The 12,152-nt window shown below is 50.4% G+C and overlaps 1 protein-coding gene across 1 annotated transcript in view; it reads left to right on the plus strand.

Moving 5' to 3' along the window:
• The first annotated feature begins 804 nt into the window (after window positions 1-804).
• The window catches only part of ZNF516 (zinc finger protein 516), a 67,000-nt gene continuing 55,652 nt past the window's right edge, over window positions 805-12,152 (plus strand). Inside the window, 1 exon segment of the mRNA XM_037806304.1 lies at window positions 805-6,557. Coding sequence (XP_037662232.1) covers window positions 4,793-6,557 — 1,765 coding nt within the window. The 5' untranslated portion in view covers window positions 805-4,792.

The raw sequence follows: 12,152 nt of genomic DNA on the forward strand, positions 1-12,152 counted from the left end.
ACTGAGGATTATAATACTTTACCAAACCTGGTGGTGTTGGAGGGGCCATGCCCCAGGAGGGACCAAAGCACATGAGGGGAACCACCGGGGACCCTCCTGGCTCTCGGGGCTGGTGGTGTTTCCTGGAGGACAGCAGTTGGTGCCTTCTCACGGTGGCCATCCAGGGTGCACTTTCACATTGGACGTTTCTTTGCTGGAAAGGAAGCAATAACCTTGAGTTCGGTAGTGATTTTTGATGCATCTTAGAAGAGCAGTTGCAATGATCTGTCGGTTTGGCCACTGCACAGCACGGAGAGAGCCAGTTGTGGGGAATTCACTTTTGCTGCTGCTTTCATGGTTTGCAAGGAGCCGCGTTAGTCACTTGTCGCAGGGGAAGGTGCACTTGACGGAACTCTGAGTGGAGGCAACTTTGTTACTGTTTGATTTCTTTAAGATAATGGTGTTTCTGACTTACATTGTATTACCATTATAGTGGGTACCCCCTCCACCCCATTTCTACATTCATATATTTTCCCCTCAAAATATTTCTAGGTTCCTTCCAGCCCCTTCCCCTGTGGTGCTTGCAGGGACTTGGCAGGGCTGGTTTTTGAAAGGGGGGTGGGCAGAGAAGGGACGGAAAACAAAAAAGAAAGAAGAGCTGCTTGTTGCCCTCAGGGGCGTCCGTCACCCTATGTGGGAGTGCCTGTAGGTGTCATGGGCCCGGCGCTATGCTGGGGAGGGGGGTGCTTGGTGAGAAATGAAAACCGGGCTTCTCGGGGCGAAGGGCCTGGTGTTTGGCTGGGGTGGGGGTGTCAGAGAATCAGAGACCGCAAGATGAAGCCTGGACCGAGGACATGGGACAGGGGCCTCTGAGGAAGCAGAGCCGATGGCCCAGGCCTTTCTAAACATGTGCAGAAATCCGGGCCCCTGGGGAGTCAGACCGTGTCGGGCTCAGTGGCATGATCAGGCCCGGGACCCCGGCTGGGCCCAAATCGGAGAAGGGGTGTCCGCCTGTCAGGGTGGTAGGCCAGGACCCCGGCTCCGCCTGGAGCAGGAATTCAGTACCTCCTGCGTCCTCATCTTCCCCGAACCCCTGAGGGGCCTGGAGGGCATGGCAGTGACTCCCTTTTTTATGGGAGGGGAAGGGGAAAAGGGAGCTTCTGGAAGCCTCCTGACATTAGGCTCTGTGCTCTTGGATGCTTTTCCTTTGTGCTGTTCCAGGGCACGGGCGGTGGCCTGGAGGGGGCAGTGACTGATTTGAGGAGGGGCTTGCCAGGGGGTTGGCGGTTCAGCTGGCACACGCTCCCAGAGTAACCCCTAGCCCCCTAGCAGATGAGGAAACTGAGGCGCAGGTGTGAAGGGCCGAGTTTTACGGACAGACCCCTCGGCCCCTAGCTAATGGGGAGGCTGAGGGGACTGAAACCAGGCCCCCCGATTGCCATGTCCTGCCTGGTGCTGCTCCAGCCCTGTGACCGGCCTTGCCACAGCTGGCACGTGGCAGCTTCTCGAGGGCAGTTTCCCACGGCCCCATGTGCTGTTGAAGCTGGACTTTATGGGGTGCCCCAAACGCCAGGGTGTAGCAACGGAGGAGGGAGCAGACCAACCCCAGAGCCCAGGTTGGAATAACTTGTCCAAGTCTTCTCACTTGAAAAATTCAGTTTGAATTCAAGGTGAGCTTGTGGGGTTTTGCCTCTTGTGATCCTAAACTCACCGAGCATGTTCAAGCTCTGCATCTTGTCCTTGTAGATGGATTTTGGCTGTGTTGAATTTACCTGAATTTGAGAATTGTCTTTACATTTAATATCCTTCATGACAGAACATTAGAGGCCCAGGGGTGTCTGTAAAATTAGTTCAGAATCACTAACATCCAGGGTTTCAGGGTTCCGAATTTTGGTTGTTTTTTCTCTGTAAACTTAGTTCTATATGGTTCCTCAAAATTGGAAGATTTTTATACTCAGATCAGGTCACTAAAATCAACATACATGGTACATGTCATTCATACGGTTATATACTATACCAAATTCCACATTCTTGGGGAAAAAATAAGCCCTGAGGATAGCAGTGGATAGATGTAAATCATTGGCCTTGTAAAATCATCAAGAATAAAATACAGCCCTCTTCCACTGTGCCAAGGCCAAAAGGGTTTGAGAAAATAAGTTCATTTTAAGAAGCGTTCCTGCTTGCCTCATTTATTTATCCGGTGTCAGGGGAGGCCTTTTTGTTTGGGTGGATTTTTTTTTCCCTCCTTCCTCTTGCCCCTCTGTCAGCCACGAGGACTTGAGTTCTGAGTTGGGTCCACTTTGCTGGCTCTGACTATCATGGAAGTCACTGCCTGGAACCATCCTTGTCTTGCTTTTTCAAGGTATGATGCTCAGATTGGGTGTGTGTCTTTAGGTGCCTGGGAAACTTGACAGCATGGGGCTTTCTAGAAAGAATATTTAAATTATGTAATTCTCAACAAGGATTTTGCCTTTGCATGGTTGTTTGTGGGAGGAGAAGTTCGGAGATAGAGGCCACATGTGGCCCTCTCTGGTGTTCTGTTGGCGCTGTTTCCCCCAGTGCGGAAGTGGGGGGAATAGAATTCTCCTCCTTTGGGGGTGTCTTGGTGACCCACCTAGCATGTGTCCGCTGGATTCAGAGCAGATGCCCCTGCCCGTTCCACCCTCTCAGTGGTATTCTTTTGTTACCCGGCTGTGGCAGCGCTGACATCTCTCTCCCAGCATGTACTGCCCGGGGGGTGGGGGACAGATGACCAGCAGACAGAAGCATGCACTCGCAGTGATGCGGCCAGCTGGCCACACAGTTCTCAGTGCCGAGGTCTCCGGCCACTTGGGTCTGAGCTGTGCCTGCCACAAGGCTTTTTAAAAGATGAAGTGAGGGTTCACCCTGGGGTCTGGCTGGGAATTGGGGTCTGGCATTTTATAGGTCTGTTTTTCCTGCTGCAGGGGACACATTGCAGGTTTAGACAAATCAGAGCGAGCACAGACTCCCAGCCTAAGACTCTTCTGAAAGGGAACCTCGACTATTTGAACAAAAGAGATGCATGGATAGACAGTCACCTTCAAAGCCAGAAACAAGTAGCTGCTTCATATTTTATAAAATTTAAAATATGAGTTCTTAACTTAGTCTGTAGGAGATTGTAATTGTGTTTTCAGAAGACAACTTCTTTTCTGAGGTTATAGCCTGTTTTTGGAAAGTCTGCCTGTCCCGGGTGCTGGCACACCCTGTGCTGGGCCCACAGGCCCCTCTGGCTGAGAAGAGGTAGGTGCTCTTGCAGGTGGGAGAAGGCTGGATCAGCACGTGCAGGGTGTGGGGGGTCAGGCCGAGGTGTCTGGGCTTCATCTGAGAGCAAGTGAAGGACGCGCATCTGCCCCTCCATGCCGCCATGGCCTTGCTTAGAAGTGTTGGCATCAGGGAAGCCAGCTCTGCCCGCAGAGTCTTCCTGGACTTCGGATTCTGTTTGGGTGATGCTTCCTCACCCTTATGAAGTATCTACCTTCTTAATTGAGGGCTCATTTTCTTCTCATCCAAACACAGCATTACCCAGCTGATTCTCATTATTAGCAGTGGTTGGGCTCTTGAAAGCCCAACTGTGAAACTGAAGTAGCTAATCCTGAACCTCGGCTCTGGAAAAGTACGAGTTAGGGTCCTCTAGTCACCCAGGAAAATACAGGTTAAGGTCCTCTAGTCATATTGTCTTCATCTGATCAACACAGAGCCTGGTTCATGTGTTTCTGTGATTCGTGAACATGGACCTCGAAGCCGACAGCACCGTAATTCATTCCTGAACAAAGTGCATCCCAGCACTCTGGCACTCAGGACCACTAGACAGCACTTCGGCACTATGCCTCAGGGTCACTTTAACAGTGAAATCACCAATGAAAAGCAGAGACCTGAGAAAAATGTGGCACTAAGTAGACTGCCAAAAGGACGCTTGTTTACAGCATGAGCTAAACCGAAGCCGTTGAGTCGCCTCGTTCAGCCTCAGTTGGGAGCGTGCACATCGGGCTGCTTTGCATACGTCTGCAAATGAGTACAAGACACCACTTATAGTGATTTTGGGTTTACAAACCAATTTTTGTGGGTAGGTGAATCTGCTAATATGGAACTGCTAATCATGAGGCTCGATTCTTTGTAAAATGATTCTAGCAATTGTAAAGTGCCTTTGCAGCTGATGGACCATGGACTCTGCTTTGTCCCTCACTGTCTTTCTCTTCCATTTCTTTGCCTTCTCTCCTCCTAGCTTTGTTTCTCTTTGTCTCTTATTTCCATGGACACCACTTGTCCTGGAGCCTGTAATTCTCACTTCCAGACAGTGCTTCCTTAATGACTTGATCCCTTTTTAGTAACAAAAAAACCATTTTAGTTACAATTAGTTAATTTATTTAGCACACAGTGATTTGATTGTCAGTAGTTAATTATTGATATTTTAAAAGGGAAACAGCTGCTTGTTTGTGTACTTGCATTTTTATTGTCACTTTCATTGGTGTTGGAGTAACGTTTTCCAGGAGGATGCACTGGATGGCTGTCGTTGACACCACTGCATACACGTTTCCTCTGGAAGCTTTGCTCACGAGGCCTTTATGTCTTCTCTGTTTCAGGTGCTTGGTGCCTGGGCATGCCCTCCGCTTAGAATATGCAGGAACCTAATCCTAGCAGGCTCGTCGCTTGCAGCTGGGAAGCAGATGCCACGTCTGAAAATGAAGAGATAAAATACTGTCCCCGCAGGACCACCTGTTAGAAAGCTCTGCCCACCTCCGGGCGAACAGAACTGTGACCTCGCCCCTGGGCAGCTCATGCCATAGTCTCCCCAATGGATCGAAGCCGAGAGGCTGAGACGGAGCTGAGGGTGGGCTCCAGCCCCAGCAAGGCCGGCAGGAGCCACGAGCTGGATGGGGACAAGATGGTGGTCCACAGCTGCTGCATCTGCGGCAAGAGCTTTCCCTTCCAGAGCTCCCTGTCCCAGCACATGCGCAAGCACACGGGCGAGAAGCCCTACAAGTGTCCCTACTGCAGCCACAGGGCCGCCCAGAAGGGCAACCTGAAGATCCACATCCGCAGCCACCGGACGGGGACGCTGATTCAGGGGCAGGGGCCTGAGGCCGGCGAGGCCCAGCTGGCCGAGTCGCGGGTCTCCGAGGGCCTGGGCGGCTGCACCAGCCCCACCAAGAGCTCCTCGGCCTGCAACAAGATCCTGAACGGGGCGGCGCCGCTGGAGGTCGGCAAGATCCTGCTGAGGAGCAGCCGGAAGGAGCCCGAGGCCGCGGGGGAGGGCAAGGCGGCCGCGGCCCAGTGCTCCTTCTGCAAGAGCCGGTTCGAGCGCAAGAAGGACCTGGAGCAGCACGTGCAGCAGGCGCACAAGCCCTTCAAGTGCCGGCTCTGCAGCTACGTGACGGTGCGCGAGGAGTCGCTGCTCAGCCACATCGAGAAGGACCACATCACCGCGCAGGGGCCGCCCGGCGCCCCCGAGGCCTGCGCCGAGAACGGCCGCAGCGAGCCGAGCCCCGGGGAGTTCCCCTGCGAGGTGTGCGGCCAGGCCTTCAGCCAGACCTGGTTCCTGAAGGCGCACATGAAGAAGCACCGGGGCTCCTTTGACCACGGCTGCCACATCTGCGGCCGGCGCTTCAAGGAGCCCTGGTTCCTCAAGAACCACATGAAGGCGCACGGCCCCAAGACGGGCGGCAAGAACAGGCCCCGCGGCGAGCTGGACCCCATCGCCACCATCAACAACGTGGTCCAGGAGGAGACCATCGTCACCGGCCTGTCCCTCTACGAAGTTTGCACTAAGTGTGGCAACCTGTTTACAAATCTGGAGAGCTTGAACGCCCACAACGCCATCCACCGCCGGGTGGGAGCCGGCCGCGCCCCGCCGCCGCCCGGGGGCCCGGACCCCGCGGCCGCGCAGCAGCTCTTCCTGCAGTGCCTGAACCTGCGGCCCTCGGCGGCGGGCGGCGGACCCCCCAGCGCACCCTCGGGCAGGAGGGTGGCCGAGCTCGACCCGGTCAACAGCTACCAGGCCTGGCAGCTGGCCACCCGGGGCAAGGTGGCCGAGCCGGCCGAGCTGCTCAAGTACGGGGGCTGGGACGAGGCGCTGGCCGGGGCCGACGTGGCCTTCGACAGGGACCGGCGCGAGTACATCCTGGTGAGCCAGGACAAGCGCAAGCGCGAGCAGGACGCGCCGGCCGCGCCGGGCCACCCGCGCAAGAAGGCGGCGGGCCCCGGGGACGGCCTCCCGCCGGGGCCCGACCTGGACTACCGGCCGGCCTCGCGCCAGAGCCGCCGCGCCGCGCAGAGCAAGTCGTCCGAGTGCTTCGAGTGCGGCAAGATCTTCCGCACCTATCACCAGATGGTGCTGCACTCGCGCGTGCACCGCCGTGCGCGCCGCGCCGCCGCTGGGGACGCGCTGGGGGACGCGCTGGCGGACGGGGCTCCCCGGGCGCGCTGCGGCTCGCTCAGCGAGGGCGACTCGGCCAGCCAGCCCAGCAGCCCCGGCTCGGCCTGCGCCGCCGCCGACTCCCCGGCCTCGGGCCTGCTGGCCGACGACAGCGGCGAGGAGGGCGCGCCCGAGCCTGCGCCAGGTGAGCCCGCGCCCAGGTTCCCGCGCCCTGAAGGCCTGCGCCCAGGTAGCGCCCACCCAGATGGCCTCGAGCCCGTGTAGCCCACGTGCAGGCAGTCCCGTCCCCGAGAAGCCCCGAGCCCGGATAGCCCTGGGCCCAGGTAGCCCCATGTCCAGGTGGCCCCGTTCCCAGTTGACCCCGCACACCAGGAGCACGTGCCTGGGTAGCCCCGTGTCCAGGTGACTCTGCACCCAGGTAACCAGGCATAGGACCCTTGCACTCAGGTACTCTGTGTGCACCTGCCATCTACATTGCCTGCTTCTTTTGCTAGTTAGCCACACCTGTGTGAATAAGTTAGCACCCTTTGCCTCTTGAACTGATGTTCTCTCCCAGGCGTCCCTGATTTCCCAACGAAAAACAGCGGTGGGCACTCCCAGGTGGGCCTTCTCCTCGTTGTGGGTCCCAGATCCTGTTTTCTAATCCACAGCACACACAGGTTCACTCTCGTGCATAGACACACACACATACACACACACAGTATCCTTTGTTCTCCCGCACAGCACACAGATGCATAGAAGAGTAACTTCAGATTGGTGTGCAGTTATAATTAATCTCCTTGGATTCAAGTAACCCTGTGGGTTTAGAGATGGCTAATTGGAGTAGATGACTTTGCAGATAGCAGACACATGAATATTTAAAGGAGCTTGGACAACTTTGTTTTTATTTTCCTAGTTTTCAAAAAAAAAAGTGTAAGCATTTTGATATTTTCTTCATTATTATTTGTGTTTGGGTAATTCTTTTAAGTGGAAGGTGATGTTTCTTTTAAGGAACTTGTAACTTTTCCTACATAGCCAGGGATGTTTCTCTCTTCTCCTCACAAATTGGTTAATGGGTTTGTTACTACCTGACAGTTGGAGAATGATGGTAAGCAGTGTGCTTCTGCAGGGCTCCTTACATTCTTTCATGAGCAAAATGACCCCAGTGCATTTCTTTGAAACACAAAGACAATCTGCATAGTTTTCCATATTGGAGAATTAGCCACATCTTTTGAATGGAGTTTAATCATTGTGGGCTTATACAGTGTATTACATGATAGTATTATTAGGTTTTAATACATATTGAGACAACAAAAACATAGGGAAAAAGTGGGTTCTCTCATCCTTTAGATCAACCCAGGCTGAATCTACATGTGCATTTATAGTTGTGTATGTGGGTATATGAATGATAATACATTATGCGTCAACCCACACTTTGCTTCTCATTCCTTCATCGTTAGTCCTGGGGTGAGGAGGCAGGAGGACACACTAGTCTGCGAAAATTCACTGCTCATTCAGTTGAGTTCTTGTGCATTTCTGATGAACAGTTTGTGATGTGAAACTTGGTGGACAATTGTGACCCCTGAATGGTTTTTTTTGAAGTTTAATTCTTGGTTTTCTTTTTCTTTTTACAACTATGTATTTGACTCGTTATGTTCCGATAATACTATGCCTGCTTTTTGGAGAACATTGGATCACATACTAGGAGACCACTGACACCACCCCCCCCCCCAAACACACACATTTTGAGGATTCATTTTTAATATTTGGAAAAGATCTTAGGCCTCGCTTCCATCCATTATGATGGCAGGCAAATGATTAATAATAAGCTAATTAAGTAGTGCTTTTTGAATCAAGAAGTTAGATCAAGTCTTTTATTATATATTGGAATTTACTCCCCCCACCAGGTTCCTTAAATTTTAGTAGTCATCATTTACTTCTTGAAGAGAATATATATGTTTTCCTTTGTATGCAATTTATTTTTTGAAACATTTCATGCCTCAAATGGTTCTGTAATAAGATTGTGCATTGTAATTGAATTTAGCAAAAAGAAGAGAAGACAATAAATAAAATATTACAGCTTATTGAGTGGCCAAAGAAATTTGTGGCCTGACAGAAGCTTAAAAAGCCAAAGCATTGTGGGCTCCTCAGGTCACTTTTGAAACCCAAAGGACAGCTTTCCCTCCCGAGAGCACAAGCTTCTCCGTCAGAGCAGCCCCACCAAAGGGCAGGAGCAGCAGGAGGGGGCTGAGTCGTGGGTGCTCCTTAAGGGGAGAGACTGTGATGCTGATTTACCTCCTCACAAAATGCTCTGCTTTGTAGGATTTGGTAAACCTTTCAAGCAGTTATCTTGGAAAAGAAACTGGGTGTTTTGAATCCTCTATTTTGATCTGTAGTGTGTCTTTTCTGAAAATCATATGCTACTTTGGAAAATACTCGCCTTAAACTTTTATGTTATTTTAAATTCCCATAGAACTCTGCAGAGATGACTGGATAAAACTGTTAGAGCAGATACGTAGAAACTGAGGGACAAAGGATGGAAGTAGCTCTCCATAAGGACAAATCAACTTACGTCTGGCAAGGCTGAAATCAGAATTCACATCTCTTTCCAGTATATTGCGATTGTTCCATAATTTTATCCAGCAGTTTTTTTTTTTTTTTTTTTTGACATTCAGGAATTGGTTTTAGAAATAACTTACGTTTTCAGATTAACTGAAAAAAACTTACTTCTTTAGTGAAACATGCAAAAGTGTTGCTCTTCTCCTGCTTTGGAAAGCTGGGAAAGTCACATTGCTTTTTTTTTCCACCCAAGGCAGACTCTCAGGAGTCCCAGTTACTAACTTAAAGTACTCGAAGAGCAAAATTGCAAATAAAACTCAGTAACCAGAAGTATGTTTCTGAGGTAGATTTAGATCCTGGATTGACAGAGGCACGTGGCATCAATAGAAAACACACTTTTGCAGTTAGTAAAAACTAAAACTTTTAGTTGGGAACGAAGAGAATTGGAAGGGCATCTGACTGAAGTTTATAAAAATCAACATTTCCAAACACAAAGGGGAAACAGCGAGCTTTGAAGTTGTCATAGGAACACTGAGGATTGCCCCACAATTAACATGTGAACCTCGAGTATACGGGCCCAAATACAATTCAGCCAGAAAGCATTTAGCAGCCCTTCATTTTTTTTTTTTTTTTTTTTTTCTCCCACTGGCTGTACACTTTCTTTTTTTTTTTATTTTTTTTAATCATTTTATTGAGATATATTCACATACCACGCAGTCATACAAAACAAATCGTACTTTCGATTGTTTACAGTACCATTACATAGTTGTACATTCATCACCTAAATCAATCCCTGACACCTTCATTAGCACACACACAAAAATAAGAAGAATAATAATTAGAGTGAAAAAGAGCAATTGAAGTAAAAAAGAACACTGGGTACCTTTGTCTGTTTGTTTCCTTCCCCTATTTTTCTACTCATCCATCCATAAACTAGACAAAGTGGAGTGTGGTCCTTATGGCTTTCCCAATCCCATTGTCACCCCTCATAAGCTACATTTTTATACATCTGTCTTCGAGATTCATGGGTTCTGGGTTGTAGTTTGATAGTTTCAGGTATCCACCACCAGCTACCCCAATTCTTTAGAACCTAAAAAGGGTTGTCTAAAGTGTGCGTAAGAGTGCCCACCAGAGTGACCTCTCGGCTCGTTTTGGAATCTCTCTGCCACTGAAGCTTATTTCATTTCCTTTCACATCCCCCTTTTGGTCAAGAAGATGTTCTCCGTCCCACGATGCCGGGTCTACATTCCTCCCCGGGAGTCATATTCCACGTTGCCAGGGAGATTCACTCCCCTGGGTGTCTGATCCCACGTAGGGGGGAGGGCAGTGATTTCACCTTTCAAGTTGACAGCCCTTCATTTTTTGTGAACTATCCAAGTGCCCGAGAGACTGAGAGCATCTTCCGAAGTTCGCTGCCGCCAGGTAACCTGGCTGTGGGGTCCCGCTACTGGGAGAAGCCCCTTGGGGCTGCGTTGCTTGGGGCTGGGAGTGGACGAAAACGTGTGTTTAAAGCCAAGGCAGCGAGGAGCCCTTTACTCTTGTTTATCTGCATATCGTTGAGGTTAGTAATAATTTGACTCCCGCAACTTGTGACCCGTTCTTGTTCTGCTGACGTCTTCAGTCACATCAAAGCCATGTTCTGTTGAGCCTGGCCTCTCCATTTGTGTTTGGATACTTGTTGCAACTTGGTAGGAAGTAAAACTTCAAGTTTTAGAGCAGGTCATGGACTTGTCAGTATTTGACTGTTTTTGACCCACAAAAATGGCATGTTATATGGTTTAATCTGAAGAAAAGAAAAATACAATCTAAAGAAAAGAAAAATAGAAAAGTAGGATCATAAGCAGGTTGAAGAAATGTGGGGTGAGTGATCAGAAGAAAGAAAATATGGTTAAGAGAAGGAAAGATAATTATTTTCACAGAAAGAAATGGGTGTACCTTCAGAAAGTCTCCATTGTCCTGTATTTCTTTCCTTACTTCCTCCTCCCCCAGTAGGTAGTGCCGGCTTTTTCCCCCCGAAATTAATTGCCGGCCGTCTTTCACTGTAAACACTTTAGCTGAAGATGGGCTTTGAGACTGGCCGATTGACCACGTTTGAGAGATGAGGGTTGGGGGATCAGGCTGCAGGAGGCTGTGAAGCAAGAGGTTAAATAGCCCTTCGCCCTCCTTTTTCACAGGGTAGCTTAGGGAGAAGATGTTTCTCTATGTCCACCCATTGAAACAGGATTTAGGATGAGTCTTAGAAAAGTAGGAATGGAATGTGGGGGGCGGTGGGGAGGGGTCTTTGCCCATTGGTAGCTGAGCCGGCTGGGGGTGGGGAAGCTTTTATATGTGAATTATTGTTTGAGTTTGCTTCAGTTTAGAGCAGAAGTCATTCGAGCTGAATGCATTCTCCCCTTTGTGCTTTGGGTCCGGTCTTGTAAAGATGCTGTTCTCCTTAGGAGGGGCCCGGGGGGCTGCGGGCCACCTAGGGTGGCACCGTTAGAATCTCAGACTCTGAGGGTGGGCGTGCTCACCCAACACGTTTGGTGGTCAGACAGGGAGGCAATTTTGCCTAAGTAAATACTTCACCGGTCATCCCACTGAAGAGGCTAAAGATGAGACAGCAAAGAAGAGGGCTGTGCACCAAGGAGAGGACTTAATAAAAGGAGACGAGGGGCCGTCAGAGCACACACTGCAAGTCACGGCAGTTTACCTGGGGAAGCCACTCGGACTCGTCTGGGGGGGATTCAGTGCAAAGAAGCACCACCCCTTGGCACAGAGCAAAGCAAAGTCATCTTTCTGAAGGGGAGGTAGGGGACAGAAGGGCCCTGCACTCAACACGAGCTTGCAGAGTTGGTACAAATCAGGAGGAGGCTGCTCTTTTTAGTAACTGGAAAGACTCCCTCAGTCTGCTCCATCTCTTCACCTCCCTGGCAGCGCAAGGTGCATTTTGAAGAATATCTAGTAAATGTCCACAAGCAGCTGGAGCTCTGGCAGTGATGCGGTGAAGGTGAGTGTGAGGGCCAAGCCGTAAAGCGAGAGACAAACTGCCACGTGGCCCGAGCCAAGCTGAAGATGGCTTCGTGAACACGCTTTGTCTCGCTGGAAGAAAAATAAGCAAGAGAGCATCCAGAGAACAGGGCCACACTGATTCAGGTGAGGAAGACTCCACAAGGAATGTCTGAAAATGGCGATGGAGGTGAACTGGGAGTAGAGACCATGTAGACCAAAGAGTAGTCGTCGTGAGGCTGACAACAGATTG

Source organism: Choloepus didactylus, chromosome 16, assembly GCF_015220235.1.
Source record: "Choloepus didactylus isolate mChoDid1 chromosome 16, mChoDid1.pri, whole genome shotgun sequence".
NCBI classification, from domain to species: domain Eukaryota; kingdom Metazoa; phylum Chordata; class Mammalia; order Pilosa; family Megalonychidae; genus Choloepus; species Choloepus didactylus.